The 22,311-nt window shown below is 41.7% G+C and overlaps 1 protein-coding gene across 1 annotated transcript in view; it reads right to left on the bottom strand.

Moving 5' to 3' along the window:
- SPIDR (scaffold protein involved in DNA repair) overlaps positions 1 to 22,311 on the bottom strand; it is an 801,106-nt gene that overhangs the window by 335,346 nt on the left and 443,449 nt on the right. The window contains exon 10 of the mRNA XM_069731306.1: positions 8,085 to 8,344. Within this exon, the coding sequence (XP_069587407.1) occupies positions 8,085 to 8,344 (260 nt within the window). The remainder of the gene's footprint in view (positions 1 to 8,084; positions 8,345 to 22,311) is intronic.

Raw genomic sequence — 22,311 nt, 5'->3', positions numbered from 1 at the left:
AGTTAGAAAAATATGGGTCATACAATACCGAGTACAATACTCAAAGAACCTTACAAACCATTATGCTTTATATAAATGCTCAGTGTCCTCAAAAACTTAGCACAGGCTGGCAAATATAGATTAAACAAAGTTATTCTTTACAGATGTAAATATAATACCTAGTACAGGTTAGAGAGTGCATACATGCTGTTACCAGGAACAAAACACGATAACAATACAATGCAATCCCATGTAAATTATCCTGACAAATCACGAACACCATAACCTGAAAAAATCAACAGGCTGATCGAGGTAGGAAAATGGCCACTGAAATAATTATCTAAGGGAGGCCAAAGATCTGATGAATTAAGTGCTTCACCCGGATATATAATGGTGATAGCCCCCATAAAGCAAGCCATCAGGCAAGATAGGTACTAGACCCACGCGCATCGACACATACGAGTGTCTTTCTCAAGGTCAGTGATCTGCAGTGGTGCTGGCCCAACAGATATATACATATACAGACTTTATTTCTTAAGTCCTACCAGCTGTGGAGCGGCGTGCAGTCAACAAACTCCATGATGGGACAGCGTCCTGTCATTAGTACTGCGCAGGCGCAAGTAGGTCCGGACCCAGAAGTTCCATATGAGCATAGTGCGCCTGAGCCAGCGCCAAAAGCACATCACATTGTGTGCACAGTGATTATCCTTACTGCGCAGGCGCGGGGGGACAATGAGAGATATCCCATATACCAGAGAGAACGCTCAATGCGCTTGCGCTCAGCATGCACTGAAGAGTATCTATTATGCATCAAAAAGAGCTTAAAGCGCCAGCCCTCCACATGTAAATGGATGTCAGAGCTCAGTTTTGAGCTCAGAACTACATTTTGAGGTTTCATACCTAAAGTCAATATAAACAGCGCGTCTGCCTGATGCAACCAATCTTACAGTAAATTGTCCCTATTCAGCAGATGCTCATTTGAGACTTAAACACAATATTATATATTATTCCATATAGAACCCCATGATGATTAAATGCATGTGGGAATATGATGGGGCCAATTGTATACAGACGCAAACCGTTCCCCAAAGTTATACACCATACATAAAAGGCAAAATTGTATAAGATAGTGATAACAGCATGTACGCATACCAAAAAGATATATACACATAGAGAAGGTACATAGTTCAAGAAGGTAACAGAGAGTATTTTTTGTATTGAATTCTATTTTGGTGATCCCTTTTTCTGCATATGCCTTTTCTCCTTTATTCTTTACTCCAAAAGTAAATTCCCATACACATTAGACAATCGACCGAATCCGCTCATATCAACAGGTTATAAGTAATCTATTAGCCTAATGTGTATGGGGGCTTGACAGGAAATGTGCATTGATACAAATTTACTGAAATACACAGGGAACATAAAACTACACTTGTCTCAATTTAGATAGCCGGGATAAAACTTAAAAAAAAAGGACGACATCTGAAATTAATCTCCTGTTTACATACTACACACTAAGCAAACTTTTTCAAGTGGCCTATTTGTCTTTTGGAACACATACATACACATAAATGACCTCAGAGTAAGGATTATCAGCGCAAATACAATCTACATCACCCACACAAAAGCAAATAGTACAGGGAAGGAGGTCATAGAAAGACAAAGTACATAGGACCGGAACTGAGGGCAATGTTCAAGGCAATAAAACTCGTACAGATAAGAAAACTTTTTACGTCACTTGCGAGAATGTATTAAATGTAAATCAGTAGTGTGTATACTTTACATCACAGGCATGTGGAACACTAAACAGCAAAAGCATAAGCACACAGTGTCTAAGTAGAAAAAAAAAATCATTACTTTTGCCAAAAACAATACAAGGGAATGTGGATTTCATGGGGTGAAATAAATAGTATAGCAGTAAATAAATTAGTAGGACCCCTTCCTTCTAGAAGAGGCTTAGGGCTCATTCAGAGGTCAATTTTCCACATACAATTTTATCTGTGATTTTCACACAAGTTATAAATCTACAGGCCAGTGAAATATTGTGACAACACCAAGATGCCACACTAGTTGTAGCCTAATGTCAGTTTTTCACATTTTTATGTTTATTTGATAGAACGAGGTTGATAAACTTTCTCGTACAAAAAAACCCACTGATGAAGCTTTGATGGTAAAAACTAAGATACTTACCAAACACTGATAAAAATCTAATCCAAAACACTGATGAAAATCGGTTCATTTCTTGTGCACAAGAAAAAGCACTGATGTTCAAATGACCCTTAGATGAATATGAGAAGATTCAACCCCAGACTAAGTGCACTTAATTTTCCATTTTTACTGTATAGATCGCCAATACGGTTTCCTCAAACATATTTTTTAACATATTTTTATTGGGAATTTTCTTAGAAAAAAAAAGTATGGCATAGAAAGAAGCAATTTTAGTCATAGACATGTAGAGTTAAAAAACAAAATAGGACATTAACCCCTTACCGGCATCGGACGTACTATACCGTCCGATGCCGGCTCCCCTGCTTTGATGCAGGGCTCCGCGGTGAGCCCGCACCAAAGCCGGGACATGTCAGCTGTTTTGAACAGCTGACATGTGCCCGTAATAGGCGCAGGCAGAATCGCGATCTGCCCGCACCTATTAACTAGTTAAATGCCGCTGTCAAACGCAGACAGCGGCATTTAACTACCGCTTCCGGCCGGGCGGCCGTAAATGACGTCATCGCCGACCCCCGTCACATGATCGGGGGTCGGCGATGCTTGTGAATGGTAACCATAGAGGTCCTTGAGACCTCTATGGTTACTGATTGCCCGTCGCTGTGAGCTCCACCCTGTGGTCGGCGCTCACAGCACACGTGCAATTCTGCTACATAGCAGCGATCAGCAGATCGCTGCTATGTAGCAGAGCCGATCGTGCTATGCCTGCTTCTAGCCTCTCATGGAGGCTATTGAAGCAGGGCAAAAGTTAAAAAAAAAAGTTTAAAAAAATGTGAAAAAAATAAAAAAAAACATAAAAGTTTAAATCACCCCCCTTTCGCCCCAATCAAAATAAATCAATAAAAAAAAATCAAATATACGCATATTTGGTATCGCCGCGCTCAGAATCGCCCGATCAATTAAAAAAAAGTATTAACGTGATCGCTAAACAGCGTAGCGGGAAAAAAATTCGAAACGCCAGAATTACGTATTTTTGGTCGCCGCGACATTGCATTAAAATGCAATAACGGGCGATCAAAAGAACGTATCTGCACCGAAATGCTATCATTAAAAACGTCATCTCGGCACGCAAAAAATAAGCCCTCAACTGACCCCAGATGATGAAAAATGGAGACGCTACGAGTATCGGAAAATGGCGCAACTTTTTTTTTTTTAGCAAAGTTTGGAATTTTTTTTCACCACTTACATAAAAAATAACCTAGTCATGTTTGGTGTCTATGAACTCGTACTGACCTGGAGAATCATAATGGCAGGTCAGTTTTAGCATTTAGTGAACCTAGCAAAAAAGCCAAACAAAAAACCAATGTGGGATTGCACTTTTTTTGCAATTTCACCGCACTTGGAATTTTTTTCCCGTTTTCTAGTACACGACATGCTAAAACCAATGATGTCGTTCAAAAGTATAACTCGTCCCGCAAAAAAATAAGCCCTCACATGGCCAAATTGACGGAAAAATAAAAAAGTTATGGCTCTGGGAAGGAGGGGAGCGAAAAACGAACACGGAAAAACAAAAAATCCCAAGGTCATGAAGGGGTTAATAAAATTATAAGATTAACATGAAGTTTTGTCAAATTTTAGATATAAGACATTTGTTTTTGCTTCAATTGCACGCAAACAAGAATTTACTCAGATTGTAATAAGAGCATGACCATCATCTCAATAACTCCCAAAAGTTGTAAGAGCAGTTGAGAAAGCAGGATACTTACCTGTGGAGAACCTACTAACTCAAAAGGGCTTCTACAGACAGCCTTGGTATAAGTCACTCAACTTATCAAGTCTAAAGGGCAATCTGATATTACCCCTTTCACCACCATACAGTAATCTGCTTCTCCATGTAGAGGGCGCATCCGCCATGCAACTGCATGATGGGTAGCTGCTGAGGCAAGCGGTGTCAGCGAGTTGGGTCAGAACGAGAATGAGGGACAATGACAGAACCATGACCATCCTGATACACATAGCCCCCTCTTCCCTATCCTGGTATGAATGGCCCCCTCATCCCTATCTTGGTATGCATGGATCCCTCATCCCTATCCTGGTATGCATGGCTCCCTCATCCTTATCCTGGCAGTAATGAACGCCTTCATCCCAATCTTAGTATGCATGGCCCCATCCCTCTCCTGGTACGCAGGGCCCACATCTCGTCCTAGTATGCATGGCCCCATCCCAATCCTGGTATGCAGTGCCCCCCATCTCGTCCTAGTATACATGGCCCCATCCCTATTCTGGTATGATTGGCCCTCATCCTGGTCCTGGTATGCATGGCCGCATCCTGGTATGCATGGTCCCCTCAGAAAACACTAAAAAAAAATTACACTAGCCTTTCCCGCGCTTCCTCGCAGCATCTTGTTCCGATGCCAGCAGCTTCTTCATGCTTCTAAGCAGCGCATGGTAGGGATGTCATGCGCTGCTCACAAGCAGAGCACAGCTACTGGATTACTCACTGCTCCCCACGCCAGGACTGCATGCAGATAGCAGTGAGTATTCACTGCTCTTCAGTAGCGAGCACAGTGTCAGCCGCCAGCTTCCTGCAGCTGCCAGTGGTTACGTGTGCCGCTACTTAGGAGAAATGAATATTCACCTCTTTGGGCGTGTAGAAAGGTGAATATTGATTTCTCTTAAGTAGCAGCACACGTGACCACCGGCAGCAGCAGGAAGCCAGCGGCGGACACTGTGTGCCCTACTGAAATCAATGAATACTCACTGCTCTCTCCGTGCACAGTTCCGGGGCGTGTTGAGCAGTGATTACTCCGGCAGATGCCCTTCGGTTTGCAAACAGCGCATGATGTCCCTGCCATGCACTACTTACAAGCATAAAGCAGCTGCTGGCACCAGAGCAGGATGCTGCGAGGAAGTGCCGGGAAGGTAAGAGTAATGTTTTTTGTTTAAGTATTTTCTGATGGGGTCATGCATACCAGGAGCGGGGTGGGTGGGGGACAATCATAAGGATGGGGCCATGCATACCATGATCGCAGTTGGGGGCCAATCATACCAATATGCTAATAAATAGAACGTAATATTCATTGCCCTCCACGCCAATGGGCGTGGAATGCAGTGAATATTCATTTCCCTTTAGCAGGCACAGGAGTTAGCCGCAGCCGCCGGCTTCAGCCTCCTGTGACCTGCTGCTCCACCGATACCGCTCCCCCACCTCAGCCAGAGCTGGTACATCCAGACTATAAGACACCCCCCCCCCATTCTCCTCCACATTTTTGGAGGAAAAAAGTGCATCTTATAGTCCGAAAAATACAGTACTTTGAGTAATTTAAGGTTTAACACATATTCTGGATTGTTTCTTATGTGCTTCTCTACTCCTTTTGTCTATATGTGCTCCTTTGTGGTTTTGCTGCCTTTAGTCTAAATTTACATTGTGCCCATTCATATAGCGACAACGAAAACCAAACTTTTGACGGGTAATGTATGTGTACAACATTCTTTTTATCTTCATTTTTGTATTGTGTATTATTGTTTGTGTACACACTGGCATTAATATCTGTTCCATCAGGTTTCTGTTTTCCTATAGAAAAAATTGTATGATATGCAAGTTCCTCTTTTCTCCATGGCATAAATTGTAAGCTCTTGAGAGCACAGCCTTCACACCACTTGTTTGAATTGTTACACATACGCTTTGATTTGGAAAGTTTTATGAAATTATGATGAAAATATATAAACATTATTAAAAAAAAATGGAAGCCATATTCATCCACTACTAGTTATAAGTGGATATTGACCCTTTCCCAACCTAATAAGACCAGCCCTCAGTTGCCCCAGAAGCGGCGCATCTATTAGATGCGCCAATTCTGACGCTTAGCCTCGGCTCTTCCTGATTGCCCTGGTGTGTTGGCAATTGGGGTAATGGTTTTGGAGTTGATGTCAACTGTGTAATGTCGCTGACATCAAGCCCAGGGGTTATTAATGGAGAGGTGTCTATCAGACACCCCCATTACTAACCCCGTAGTCAAAAGAAACAAACACAGAAGTTTTTTATTTGTAAAAAAAATAAATAAAAAAAAAGCACTTCCAATAAAATTCCCTCTTTTACCCATTTATTACCATAAAGCAAGAGTCCACAGGGTGCACCAAGGTCCATATTAAGGTGAGCTGACAAGAACCCCAAAACCATGATTGCCAATGCACCTGGGCAATAAAGAAGGGCCGAGGCTGAGCGCCAGAATTGGCGCATCTAATGATTGCGACATTTCTGAGGCAGCTGAGGGCTGGTCTTATTAGACTGGAAAGGGGCGAATATCCATGGACGTTCCCAGCATATTCATAACATGCAGCTGTCTACTTAGCCTTTGCTGGTTATTAAAAAAAGGGTGGATCCCACGTCGTATTTTTTTTTAAGGTCCCCCTTTTTAATAACCAGTAAAGACACAGAAGATATCTGGGAGCTGACATTAATAACCTGGGAAGCTTCATGGCAATTGACCCCATCCCAGACTATTAAGACATTAAAGCTGTCTGCTTTCCCTTAGCTGGTTATTAAAAATTAGGGGGACCCCACACCATTTTTGTCATTTATTTATTAGCTAAATATAATTACAGAAAACTACACACGCAAAGCGCTGATTATATATCTCACTGCCATATTTCTATCTAATCTATCTAGATATCTATTCTATTCTGACGGTTCAGGCTATGAATTTACTGTACTTGGCTGATCAAATGTCAGGTTTCCTTTGAATGCACGAATAAAAATCGGATGGCACATGCATGGTCCTTGTGACGTACAATTTTTTTTCTCGCAGCCAATGACTTGCATTGGTGAGTCTTGTCCGATAAGCGCTGCCATTCCCAGAATGTTGCAAAGTTTTTCTCATACAGGTTCAAGGTGAGGAATAAAAATTGCAAAAGCAGAATTATTGAAGAACACTTGTCAGAGTGCAATCCGATTTTTTTGTAGGATTGCACTCATCTGTTTTATGCACAGATGATAACGATCCCTTAATGACATTAAGTGTCTGTACTACCAAGTTGGTGAGACCATTTTAATTTACTTTGCCTTCAGAGAAAGGACTGTTTTGTTTTCATTTGTGCTGAAGAAACCGGTCTTCAGTTTGAAACTATAAAGTTTATAAAGGACAATAAGCTTTATTCTGTTTTGATATAAACACCCTGTGCGTACCGGAGAACATAAACCACCTAAAACAAATATACATAATCATCTTAAAGGGGTATTCCCATAAACAAAGTATATTTTAATCAATAGATCTTGGAATAAGGATATGTTCTACAATTGGATGTGTTAAAAAAAATGTTCCTGTGCTGAGAAAATCTTATAATTGTGTCCCTGCTGTGTACTGTGTAATGGCTGTGTCTGACCGTGCAGGAACATGGTCTGATCATACCACAGCTTCTGGGCAGGGGAGGAAGTAAAAGATGGTATATGAAGACATTACAGCATGGGAACACAGATGATTAAAAAATGTTTTACTTCACAAAAATAAACAGGCAAGAGAAATGTTTTACTTCACAGAAAGTAAGAGCTGCGATTCCATGCTGTCCTGTCTGTATGCTCTTTTACATCCTACTCTGGCCAGGAGCTATAGTATGATCAGACCAAGATCTACTCATTAAAATGTTCTTTTTTCTTAGAACAAGTCCTTTTTAATATATTTGTTAGATATTTTTTTTACTGGTAGATTGTGCCTTCCTGATTCCTTTGCCTTAGTGACTGTTTGTGAATGATCCTTAAACCTGAACAATAACTTGTGCACAACATATTAGCTGGGTACACCCTATAGAACTATGTTTTCTATAATACCCTTACAGTATGCCATAAATAGAGTATGAACAATATTCCTAGCTATATTTACAGGTTGATAAACTTTTAGAAGAAAAAGTAAATTCTCACCCATGATATTATTCACTTTTGAACTGACCTGCAATCTGGCCTTTGTAAGTTTCCAGAAGGATCAACAATGGTTTTAATGTTTTTCGTGTGCAGAAGAGAACATGGTGCATCCTTTGATGTAAGATGATATACACGCTGAATAACCACATGTATGCAGGCATCTTTCCAACCTGCGGCCCCCTGGGTTTCCACTATATCCAGAAGAGAATCATTTACAGTGATGCTTGAAGTGAAATCTTTGCCTTGAACACTGACGAGAGCTTGACTATGGCTGTCAACATCTGAAATCTGGAAAATCAATTACAAGTAGATTAATTACGGGGTTAGTGGGCATTACAGAAAATAATTTTTTATAAAACTAAGTATTTGACATACTTTTTACAGCAAAATCATTAACAAGCTAGACTGATAACACAAAAATTACATAATAGGAGATTATTTATAATAATGCAGAAGCAGTGTTACATATTTAAGGTATTTCATGAGCTTCTTGCCATTGATCTTCCAGTACTTTTAGTTCATAATTTGATCGGATTAGACTTGATGCATAATTGGAAGAACATTACTGATATGTTTTTAAAAGGAATCTGTAAGTAGGATCAACTTTTCTAAGCTGTATATATGGGCAACTAGGTTACAAGAAGCTGAATAATAATAATCTTTATTTTTTTTTTATATAGCGCTAACATATTCCGCAGCGCTTTACAATTTTGCACACATTCAGCTGAATAAAACAATACATCCGTGATTCAGATTTCTTATTACAGAGAAATCCACGTTTTCCTTATACGTAATGAGCTGTTCACTACATTCAAAAATGGCTCACAAAAGACAAATTAAAAAAAACATCACAGAAAAAAAAACAGCCTTACCAACACCAGATTTCCAATCCACAAGCAGGATGCAGTAGAATCCCATGAAAAAGGTGGGGGCAGCACAGGTGCAAAACACTAATAAAGCAACTACTCACAAACCTACCAATTCATGGAGGGGGTGGTTGCCTAGTATTAAAAATAGGGCACCCTATGCAAGCCTCATCTGGGTCCATTTATGTCCTTATGTAATGAGCTGTTACAGGATACGGGCCCAACCCTGATCTGCATAAAAATCTGCTTCCAGAGCTTAATGTAAATGAAAGCGACATTACCAGTGCGACATGCAATGGCCGCGCGCTCTGCTCACGTAATCTCATTGCAGAGCTGTGTGTGGTTATAGCTGACATCTGCAGGTTCTTCTCAGTGCATTACCTCCATCTCTCAGGCAGACAGGGTTGCAATACAGGAGAGCTGTGTGAGAGCTGCAGCAAATGGGGTTTGTAAGGAGACACATTTCAGTTGTTCTTTGTTAGTTACACACGAGGTCAAAATTGTTAGTCCCCCTCGTTTAATTACAGAAAAACCCACAATGGTCACAGAAATAACTTGAATCTGATAAAAGTAATAGGGTAATAAATAAAAGATCTATGAACATTAACAAATGAAAGTCAGACATTGCTTTTCAATCATGATTCCACAGAATTTTAAAAATAAAATAAACCTCATGAAATAGGCCTGGACAGAAATGATGGTACTCGCCGAAAATAATGTGACAAAAGGGACATGTTAAATCAAGGTGTGTCCACTAACTAGCATCACAGGTGTCTACAATCTTGGAATCAGTGAGTGGGCCTGTATATAAGGCTACAGATACTCACTGTGCTGTTTGGTGACATGCTGTGTATCACACTCAACATGGACCAGGGGAAGCGAAGGAAAGAGTTGTCTCAGGAGAGTAGAAAGAAAATTATAGACAAACATGTTAAAGGTAAAAGTTATAAGACCATCTCCAAGCAGCTTAATGTTCCTATGACTACAGTTGCACATATTATTCAGAAATGTAAGATCCATGGGACTGTAGCCAACCACCCTGGACGTGGCCGCAGGAGGAAAATTGATGACAAACCCAAAAAGACAGATAATATGAATGGTAACAAAAAAGCCCAGAAAAACTTCTAAACAGATTAAAAGTGAACTTCAAGCTCAAGGAACATCAGTGTCAGATCGCACCATCCGGTTGTATGAGCCAAAGTGGACTTCATGGGGACGACCAAGGAGGACACCATTTTTGAAAAAAACTCAGAAAAAAGCCAGACTGGAATTTGCCAAACTTCATGTTGACAAGTCACAAAACTTCTGGGAGAATGTCCTATGGACAGATGAGACAAAAATGGAACTTTTTGGCAAGGCACATCAGCTCTATGTTCACAGACGGAAAAATGAAGCATATCAAGAACACACTGTCCCTACTGTGAAACATGGAGGCTCTGTTATGTTCTGGGGCTGCTTTGCTGCATCTGGCACAGGGTGTCTAGAATATGTGCAGGGAATATACCGGATTACGTACCGGTAATGCTCTTTTATAGAGCCCACGACAGCACCCACTAGAGAGAGGGGATCCGCCCCTAAGAACAGGAAACCTACAGAGAGATAAAAGGGGCGGCCCCCCCCTCGCTCCTCAGTTGTTTTACAGAGAATAGGAGGAACCGCCGCCAGGTTTTAGTTAACAGGTTCGGGTATATACATATATATACATATTTACAACCTCATGCTACATCTTTCTAATATTTACACCTCACCAAAAAAGCACCATGTGCAACTATATACAGAAAAGGGAGGAATGTGAACGGGTGCTGTCGTGGGCTCTATAAAAGAGCATTACCGGTGAGTAATCCGGTATTTTCTATTCGCCACGACAGCACCCACTAGAGAGAATTACAGAGACTATAGACTGGGTGGGTTTACTGAGTCAAGGACCGATACACCAAAAGTTAGATCAGAAGCAGAGGATAGATCTAATCTATAATGTTTATAGAAGGTATTAGGTGAAGACCAAGTTGCAGCCTTACATATAAGGTCTATTGGCACATTCGCCCTTTCTGCCCAGGAAGTCGACAAGGCTCTTGTAGAGTGTGCTCCTATATGCATTGGAGGATCTCTTCCTCCAGCTTTATACGCCAAGATTATGGCCTCTCTGATCCAGCGAGATAATGTGCCCTTTGTGACTCTGGTACCCTTGGTTTTACCCTGGAAAGACACAAAGAGAGCCCTACTCTTCCTCCAGTCCCTAGTTCTGTCTAAATAAGTCAGGACAGTCCTTTTTACATCTAGGGTATGAAGTCTTACTTCTTCTGGAGTTGAGTGGTTCTCATAAAAGGTAGGTAACAAGATCTCCTGAGATCTATGAAAAGTAGTGGCTACCTTAGGCAGATAACAAGGGTCTGTTTTCAAAATTATCCTATCTGATGTAACTGATAAAAAGGGAGGATCTATAGATAAAGCATGGAGATCGCTCACTCTTCTAGCAGAAACTAATGCCACTAATAATACAGTTTTTAGTGAAGCTGTATGGAGAGGCTCAAAAGGCGGCTGTGTCAACGCATCCAGGACTATAGATAGATCCCACTGAGGAACCTGTGGTATGCTAATTGGCCTTGATCGCTCACAAGCAGATATAAACCGAGATATCCACCTATTACCCGCAACATCATAATTAAAAAGAGCTCCTAAAGCTGAAACCTGAACCTTCAGAGTGCTCACGGAGAGTCCTAATTCCAGACCCTTTTGTAGAAATTCTAACACTGGAAATATAAGAACTTCAGAAGAAAGTTGTGCAGTATGGAATTGAAGAAATTTTCTCCAAATTCTAACATAAATCCTGGTAGTTGAAGGTTTTCTACTCTTCATAAGAGTATCGATTAATCCGCTAGAAAACCCCCTCAGACTTAGTAACCGCCTCTCAAACTCCAGGCAGTTAAGTTCATGCCCTTTGCCTGAGGATGGAGGAATGGCCCCTGAGAGAGCAGGTCCCTGGACTGAGGCAGAATCCATGGGTCTGAAACTGACATCGCTCTCAGCCATGAGAACCATGGCCTTTTGGGCCAGAATGGGGCTATTAACAGCACTCTTGCGCCTTCCTCCCTTATTTTTCTTATTACTATAGGCAATAGATTCCATGGGGGGAAAGCATAAGCCAGGTCGAATGTCCATGGAACCTGAAGGGCATCGAGTATGTCCGGCTTGTCCTCCCTGCATAGAGAGGCAAACACCTTGACTTGACGGTTGGCTCTTGTGGAAAACAAGTCTATTTGAGGAACACCCCATCGAGCGGTTATTAATTTGAAAATCTTCCTGTTCAGCATCCATTCCCCTTGATGAAGAGTGTGACGGCTGAGGAAATCGGCACGAAAGTTGTCTGTGCCTCTGATGTGCACTGCTGACAGTGATAGCAGATGACCTTCGGCCAACTCCATGATGTCTGATGCCACCTCCCTGAGTTTGTCTGACCGCGTACCTCCTTGATGGTTCAGATAAGCCACCGCAGTGGTGTTGTCGGAGAATACTCTTGTATGAGAGCCGCTGAGCTGGGGAAGAAAGTGAAGTAGGGAATAATATATAGCCCTCAACTCTGACATTTGAGGAACTATTAAGCTCTGAATTGGACCAAAGACCCTGGATCCACTGATCCTGAAAATGTGCCCCCCAGCCTTCAGGACTAGCATCTGTGGTTACTAAACCAGAAGGGGAGATTACCCATAGAACCCCTCTCGAAAGATTTTCCCGATCCAACCACCACATAAGGGAGTGTATTACTTCCGATGATAGAACTACTGTTTTATCCAGACACCCTCTATTTTTAATGTCCTCTTCCAATACAAACTTTTGTAGATGCCTAGTATGGAACTGTGCCCACTGGACCGCAGGAATTCACGAAGTTAGAGAACCTAGTAATGACATGACAGTTCTTAATGACATACTACGCTTTTTGATTGCTAAGGACACTTTGTCGAGTATGGAAGTTTTCTTATCCTCAGGAAGTTTACAAATCTGGTCAACCGAATCTAGAAGGAGCCCAAGGAATTTCTGACACGTTACAGGCTGGAGTCTGGATTTTTCCCAATTAACCAGCCAGCCCAGGGATTGTAAGGATAACACTACCTCCTGTAACCTCTGCTCACATTGTAGAGGGTTCTTACCTACAATCAATAGGTCATCCAAATACGGAATGACCAAAGTATCCTTTACACGTAAAAAGGACATTACTTCCAATAATAATTTAGTAAAAACCCTTGGGGCCATAGATAAACTGAAGGGCATTGCCCTGTATTGTAGATGACAAATTTGCCCTTCTATACAAACTGCTACCCGAAGAAATTGCTGGTGTAACTGGTGTATAGGAATATGGTAATAAGCATCCTTAAGATCCAGTACTACCATGTAACAGTTTGGAAATAGATTTTCTATAGCCGAATGAATGGATTCCATTTTAAATGTTCTGTGTTTTATAAAGGAGTTCTGCTTTCTCAAATTAATTATAGTTCTGAAAGAGCCATCAGGCTTACTAATCAGAAACAAGGGAGAGTAAAATCCCCTCCCTATCTGGGAAGATGGAACCTCTACTAGGACTTGTTTGAGTAAGAGGGATTTAACTTCGATTTCAAGTGCCTCTTGCTGAGGCCTGGATCTTAAGGTGGTAAGGAGGAAGGAATCCGGAGGCGTTCTAATAAAGTCTAATGTAAGGCCTGAAGATATTAAATCAATGGCCCATGGATTAACTGTTACCTCTTTCCACTGTTTACTAAATTGTTTTAGTCTTCCTCCCACCGGTGAAATATAATCAACGGAATTAATCTGCTGGCTTGAAGGGGAAATTATTAAACAAATTTCCTTTTTGTTTGAAATCTTTGTTATTCCATCGGTCTCTGAAGCCTCCCTTCCTTCCGAATGGTGGCTTCCTGAACGCCCTTCTGTAAGAAGGAATAAAGGGATTAGGGAACCCCTTCTTCCTTTCACCCGCCTTAGTGAGAATTTCATCTAAGACAGTTCCAAAGAGGTACTCACCCTGGCAGGGTATAGTACACAACTTAGCCCTGGACTGGGCATCCCCTTTCCAATTCTTTAACCATAAAGCGCGCCGCGCCGTATTAGTGAGGCTGGCTGTTCTGGCTGCCAGGCGGAGCGAGTCTATAGAGGCATCCGATATGAAGGCTGCAGCCCCCTTAATCAAAGGGATAGAGGCACGTAGTTTCTCCCTGGATACACCGCTCTTAATATTTTGGTCCAATTGCTCCAGCCAGACCAGCATAGATCTACTAGTGGACGTGGCTGAGATTGCTGGCTTAAATGCAGTGACACAAGCCTCCCATGACTTTTTAAGCAGAGCGTCTGATTTTATATCCATGGGATCAGATAAGGAGCCCGCATCCTCTACAGGTAAACAGAATCGGCGAGAAGTTGATGCTACAGCTGCATCCACCTTAGGTATTTTTGACCAAACTGCCAAGTCCTCATCATCAAAGGGGTACCGCCTCTTACATGATACTGGCACAAAGCCCTTTTGTCCTTTACCCCATTCTTTTTTAACAAGGTCTTTAATGGCCTGATTCACAGGGAATACCTGGCCCCTTTCACTGCGATAAACCTGCGAACATAATGTCTTGCGGTGTCTGACACCCCCATTGTTTCTCTTACAGCTTTAACTAAATTATTCACATTGTCCGTAGGAAAACAGACATAATCCTCCTCCTCCGAGGAATCCAATTTTTGAGAGATGTCTGAGTCAATCTCTCCACTTTCTGCTGATGTGTCGGGCATAGGTGAACGAGTTTTCCTAGTTCTCCTTTCCATATTCACTGCCGGACTACTTCCCAAGGACTGAAGCTCTTCCCGGATCATGAGACGTATGTCATTCATTCTGACCGAACTCTCCTGTTGCAAAGTGTTATCTATGCAATTTTGACATAACATCTTTATATAAGAGTCAGGTAGAGGCTCATTACATATTTTACACTGCTTATGTTTAGATTTAGCCGTCCGTTTGGCCTATAAAAAGACACAAGTAGAGGAGACTACTGTAAGTGCTATGAAGCTATCTACACACTTATCCGGAAATAAAAATATATACCGGCTGCAGAGTTGTCTGATCGGCCTGAGGTGTGGAACGGGACGATTTTTTTCACTGATTTATCCGCGGAATCACTCCTTTTTGAGTGTCCACTGCTTTTCTTCCTGGCATCACCACTAGGCAGGACTACAACCTCCAGTAGGCGCTCTATATCCTCCTGAGACGACATGATGCGCACAGTGCCATGTCTCATCAGCCTTATATAGTGTGGTTTTAACAGAGGATACACGCCCCATTTCCTCTCCACCTTTTTTTTTTTTTTTTTGTATAACTTTAATAGGTCACGTCTCCCCCACTTATTTAACGCTGAGGCATCCAAATCAGAACGCTCGTCTGACTCCACAAACCCGGAAGTTGTCTTTCTACATCCGGGACGCCGACCATACAGCACATGTGCGTGCGTGCGTGCGCTCGCGCGTCCTTCCCCCACACTACTGCGGAAGAGAGGCGCCTGCTACCGCAGGCTTCCATGCTGCTCCACATGTTGCTGACATTCGGCCAGCGGTAAGTGCTTCATGTTCAGTACACAACGTGGTAGCGTCACTTACCCCACATGCCGACGGGGAGTCCTTCATTTAAGCGGTGGGACAAATAACCTTCTCCCAGCAGGGAGACTGTTGTGACCTCGGCATCCTGCTGATGCATCCAGATGAGGGGGGAGCCAGCAGGAACTTTCCCCCGTCTCTGACACTCGCTCTGGGGCCCCTGTCGCTCAGCAGAGACGTACAGGCTGCAGACCAGGCGAGCTTTCCTCTTCTTAAGCTGCAGAGATTCTCTCTGAGGGTTTCCCACTTAGGAACAGGAAACCAACTGAGGAGCGAGGGGGAAGGGGGGGGGGGGCGCCCCTTTTATCTCTCTGTAGGTTTCCTGTTCCTAGGGGCGGATCCCCTCTCTCTAGTGGGTGCTGTCGTGGCGAATAGAAAAATGAAATTTCAAGACTATCAAGGGATTCAAGAGAGAAATGTGCAGCTTAGTGTTAGAAAGCTTAGTTTAATTTGCCGGTCATGGGTCTTGCAACGGGATAATGACCCAAAACATACAGCTAAAAACACCCAAGAATGGCTAAGAGGAAAACATTGGAATATTCTGGATTGGCCTTCAATGAGCCCTGACCTAAATCCCATTGAGCATCTTTGGAAAGAGCTGAAATATTCTGTCTGGAAAAGGCAACCTTCAAACATGAGACAACTGGAGCAGTTTGCTCTTGAGGAGAGGAGTGGGCCAAGATACCTGTCAAGAGGTGCAGAAGTCTCACTGACAGTTACAGGAATAATTTGATTGCAGTGATGGCCTCAAAAGGTTGTGAAACAAAATATTAAGTTAAGGGTACCATCATTTCTGTCCAGGCCTGTTTCATGAGTTTTATTTTTTTTAAATTCTGTGGAAGCATGGTTAAAAACCATTGTCTGTCTTTCATTTGTTAATTTTTGTAGATTTTTTATTTATTACTTTTGTCAGATTCAAGTTATTTCTGTGACCATTGTGGTTTTTTTTGTCATTAAACGAGCGGTGTTACGTAAAACACAGGCACAGATAATATGTCTTCAGGAAACTCACCTAACACCAGACACTATATGCAGAATGAATAAACCCTGGATACAATGGCAGAGACACACTACACATCCTATTCCAGGGGGGTGGTCATTATGGTACATAAGTCTTTGCGATAGTCGGTTCAACTGGTTAAAAGGGACCCAGAGGGTAGATTTATTTTTATTTATACATTTATAGATATGATGCCTTATGTATTGCTCAATGTCTATAATCCACCACCAGCTAAGATGGAGAACCTTCATCAAGCTGCGATCTTTGTATCGCAATATCCTAATGCTAAAATGATATGTATGGGTGATTTCAATATGGTACTTAACATCTATTTTGATAGAATGAGTGCGGCAAACTTGAGACCTAGTAATCAAGACACTATTACACTTAAAGCATTTATAAAGGAAATTAGCTGGATTGATTTGTGGAGACAGCAACATCCCCTTAAGAAGGAATTCTCCTGTTATACGCCAGCTGTTCGTTGTCTGTTTAGAATTGACCATGTATTTGGAAACAGTGCTGCATTGTCTGACCTGCGCGAATTGAGTATCTTCCTAGGGCAGTGTCGGACCATGCTCCATTGATGATATGCCTTCACTTAGGCGGCCCCAATAGACCCAAGAGATTCCACATACACCCATTTTGGCCGTCCCTTATAGGAGGGCAAGATAGAATAGTTGACCAATTAGAGATATTCATCGCAGATCATACCGATTTTCCTGATAAACTGATAGTATGGGACACTCAAAGCATATTTGAGGGGATGTGTCAGATCTACAATTTCATATATTAAAAGAGAGTCCTGTATTAGGGAGGAGAGACTGGCTGAGGAATGTAAAGTGCTGGAAGTTGAATATATCAATAACCCCTCTGATACTTCACTGAGTGGATGGCAGGGTAAGGGAAGGGAATACCTGACACATTTAAAGGAGAAGGCGCAGAGAAAACTCTTTTTCTCAAAACAGACATATTTTGAATTGGGAAATCAGTCAAGTAAATTTTTGGCATATAAGGTCCAACAAAATCAAATGTCCACTTCCATTCTTGCAATCAATGCGGTGGATGGAACTCCGATGCTCAAATCTGACCAAATTGCAAACAGATTTGAAGAATATTTTAGAGAATTATATAGTTCCCAACTAAATCATACTATGGAGGAAATTGACAAATATTTGGATCTTATAGCGTTCCCTAAACTTTCACATGAAGACCGGACCTCTTTAGATAGAGATATCAAGTTGGAGGAGATTTGGGAAGCAGCCATGTCTCTCTGTAATGGGAAAACCTCGGGCCCTGATGGCATACCCATAGAACTATATAAAAGATATCTTGATCAGATAGGGCCGATTCTGATGCAGAACCTTTCTGAGGCGCTTGCAGGACATTCACTCCCCCAATCCTTTTATGATGCCACCATAGTGGTAATACCAAAGCCAGATAAACCTGCTGAGGAGTGTACCTCTTACCATCCCATATCTCTTCTTAATACAGACTATAAAATACTGACTAAACTGATAGCCAATAGACTTAAAACAGTAATATTAACCATAATACATGAATATCAATCTCGTTTCATGCCGGGGAGATCCACCTCCTCAAATATTAGAAGAGTGCAGGTTCTAACTCAGATAGGACACAAATATGAGAAGCCTTGGGCGATAGTCTCTCTTGACACTACGAAGGCTTTTGATTCAATGTGGATGTTTTTGCAACGTGTTCTTCTGAAATTTTGTTTCTCAGACAAATTTTGTAAGTGGATAGAATTACTTTATTATAAGCCCAGAGCTAATATTCTTGTTAATGAACCAGACAGGGCTGCCCACTGTCCCCAATGTTATTTGCTCTTGCAATTGAGCCAGTTGCGCTTGCAATTTGACAGGACCCTCTGGTGGAAGGACTTAAGATTAATTCTAGAGTGGATAAGGTGGGATTATATGCTGACGATCTGGTACTCTTTTTGGAGAGAGTGGAATAGTCTCTTCCAAGGGCAATTGATCTTATTAATTGTTTTGGGGAACTATCTGGCCTTAAAATTAATTGGAGTGAGTCTGTGATTTTGCCATAAATAGATAACATAACTGTACCCATGTTATATGGTTTAAAGGTGGTACAAAAATTTAAATATTTGGGCATCGTGATTAATCAAAATCCAATCAGAGATCTTGGGGATAATATATACCCTTTGGAGGATCTGATGAAAATTAAATTTGGGATATGGTCCCGACTACCCTTATCTGTTGGCACACCCCAATAAGTTTGCTAAGTTGGCAGATGAGGGGGGTGCCAGTACAGGGGTAGCACTGCTGCAGCCAGGCATGTCCTCTGAAAGCCGGAGGAGTGACTGCTCCAGTAAGGAGGGAAATAGGAGAGCAGGGAAGGCCAGAAAGGTGCTGGTAGTGGGTGACTCAATTATTAGGGGAACAGATAGGGCAATCTGTCACGGTGTGCTGCCTAACTGGCGCTCGAGTCCGACACATCGCTGATCGGGTTGACAGATTACTGGGAGGGGCTGGTGAGGACCCAGCGGTCATGGTGCACACTGGCACAAATGACAAAGTTAGAGGTAGGTGGAAGGTCCTTAAAGATGATTTCAGGGAATTAGGCTGCAAGCTGAAAGCAAGGACCTCCAACATGGTATTTTCCAAAATACTGCCTGTACCACGTGCCACGCCAGAGAGGCAACGGGAGATTAGGGAGGTTAATAAGTGGCTCAAGAATTGGTGTAGGAAGGAGGGGTTTGGGTTCCTTCAGAACTGGGCCGACTTCACAGTTGGCTACAGGCTCTACGCTAGGGACGGGCTGCATCTCAATGGGGAAGGTGCAGCTGTGCTGGGGGAGAAAATGGCTAGAAGGTTGGAGGAGTGTTTAAACTAGGAATTGAGGGGAGGGTATTCATTTTATAGGAGGGGAAGATAGTGCAGATAGAGACCTGGGCACAAATAAGGAAGTTGGGGGTGGCGGTGGCATGGGGGTGGGGTTAGAACAGTTAATAATTTAAGAAAGATTAGAGGTACAGAGAGGAACATCAAGTGCATGTATACTAATGCCAGAAGCCTCGGCAGCAAAATGGACGAATTGGAATTAATGTTGTTAGAGCATAATTATGACATGGTGGGGATATCTGAAACATGGCTGGATGAGAGCCATGACTGGGCTGTTACCTTGCAGGGCTATAGCCTTTTCAGAAATGACAGTACAGATAAGCGAGGGGGAAAGGTGTGTCTGTATGTAAAATCGTCCTTAAAACCCATCCGGCGTGATAATATAGGTGAATTTAATGAAAATGTAGAATCCCTGTGGGTGGAGATAAGGGGAGGGGGAAAAAAATAATAAATTACTGATTGGGGTTTGTTATAAATCTCCAAAAATAATGGAAGCAATGGAGAATATCCTCATAAAGCAAACAGATGAAGCTGCGACTCAAGGAGAAGTCATTATTATGGGGGACTTCAACTACCCTGAAATTGATTAGGGAACAGAAACCTGTAGTTCCAGCAAAGGTAGTCGGTTTTTGACAACTATGAGAGAATTACCTTTCACAACTGGTGCAGGACCCAACAAGAAGGGGGGCACTGCTAAACCTAATATTAACCAACAGGCCAGACTACATATCAAATATAAGGGTTGGGGGTCACTTGGGGAATAGTGATCACAAAATAATAAGTTTTCATGTATCCTTTAATAAGATGTGTAGTAGAGGGGTTACACGGACACTAAACTTCAGGAGGGCAAATTTCCAACGGATGAGAGATGATCTTGGTGTAATTAACTGGGACGATATCCTGAGACATAAAAATACACAAAGAAAATGGGAGACGTTTATTAGCATTCCGGATAGGACTTGTGCACAGTATATACCGTATGGGAATAAACATACCAGAAATAGGAGGAAACCAATATGGCTAAATAGAGCTGTAAGGGGCGCAATAAGTGACAAAAAGAAAGCATTTAGAGAATTAATGGAAGTAGGTAGTGATGAGGCATTAAATAAATACAGAAAATTAAATAAAGTCTGTAAAAAGCAAATCAAGGCAGCAAAGTTTGAGACAGAAAGACTCATTGCCAGAGAGAGTAAAAATAATCCCCAAATATTCTTTAACTACGTAAATAGTAAGAAACTAACAAATAATAGTGTTGGCCCCCTTAAAAATAGTCTGGGTGAAATGGTGGATGAGGAAAAAGCCAATATGCTAAATGACTTTTTTTCATCAGCATTTACAAAAGAAAATCCCATGGCAGACAATATGATCAGTGATAACAAAAATTCCACATTAAGTGTCACCTGCTTAACCCAGCAGGAAGTACAGCGGCACCTAAAAAGCACTAAAATTGACAAATCTCCGGGCCCCGATGGGATACACCCCCAAGTACTGCAGGAATTAAGTACAGTCATTGACAGACCATTATTTTTAATCTTTAAAGACTCCATAATAACAGGGTATGTGCCACAGGACTGGAGTATAGCAAATGTGGTGCCAATATTCAAAAAGGGGACAAAAACTGAACTCGGTAATTATAGGCCAAGTAAGCTTAACCTCTACTGTGGGTAAAATCCTGGAGGGCATTCTAAGGGATGCTATGCTGGAGTATCTGAAGAGGAATAACCTCATGACCCAGTATCAGCACGGGTTTACTAGGGACCGTTCATGTCAGACTAATTTGATCAGCTTCTATGAAGAGGCAAGTTCCGGACTGGACCAAGGGAACCCAGTAGATGTAGTGTATATGGACTTTTCAAAAGCTTTTGATACGGTGCCACACAAAAGGTTGATACATAAAATGAAAATAATGGGGATAGGGGAAAATATGTGTAAGTGGGTTGAGAGCTGGCTCAGGGATAGGAAACAAAGGGTGGTTATTAATGGAACACACTCGGACTGGGTCGCGGTTAGCAGTGGGGTACCACAGGGGTCAGTATTCGGCCCTGTTCTCTTTAACTTATTTATTAATGACCTTGTAGGGGGCATTCAGAGTAGAATTTCTATATTTGCAGATGACACTAAACTCTGTAGGGTAATCAATACAGGGGAGGACAATTTTATATTACTGGATGATTTATGTAAACTAGAAGCTTGGGCTGATAAATGGCAAATGAGCTTCAATGGGGATAAATGTAAGGTCATGCACTTGGGTAGAAGTAATAAGATGTATAACTATGTGCTTAATTCTAAAACTCTGGGCAAAACCGTCAATGAAAAAGACCTGGGTGTAAGGGTGGATGACAAACTCACATTCAGTGGCCAGTGTCAGGCAGCTGCTACTAAGGCAAATAAAATAATGGAATGCATTAACCCCTTAGTGACAGAGCCAATTTGGTACTTAATGACCAGGTCAATTTTTGCAATTCTGACCACTGTCACTTTATGAGGTTATAACTCTGGAACGCTTCAAAGGATCCCGCTGATTCTGAGATTGTTTTTTCGTGACATATTGTACTTCATGTTAGTGGTAACATTTCTTCGATATTACTTGTGATTATTTATGAAAAAAAACGGAAATATGGCGAAAATTTTTAAACTTTTGCAATTTTCAAACTTTGTATTTTTATGCCCTTAAATCAGAGAGATATGTCACGAAAAATAGTTAATAAATAACATTTCCCACATGTCTACTTTACATCAGCACAATTTTGGAAACAAAATTTTTTTTTGTTAGGGAGTTATAAGGGTTAAAAGTTGACCAGCAATTTCTCATTTTTACAACACCATTTTTTTTTAGGGACCACATCACATTTGAAGTCATTTTGAGGGGTCTATATGATATAAAATAAT

This window comes from Ranitomeya imitator, chromosome 6 (genome assembly GCF_032444005.1).
Source record: "Ranitomeya imitator isolate aRanImi1 chromosome 6, aRanImi1.pri, whole genome shotgun sequence".
Classification (NCBI taxonomy): domain Eukaryota; kingdom Metazoa; phylum Chordata; class Amphibia; order Anura; family Dendrobatidae; genus Ranitomeya; species Ranitomeya imitator.
The sequence above is the reverse complement of the archived record's forward strand: the minus strand, read 5'-3'. Positions and strand labels throughout refer to the sequence as shown.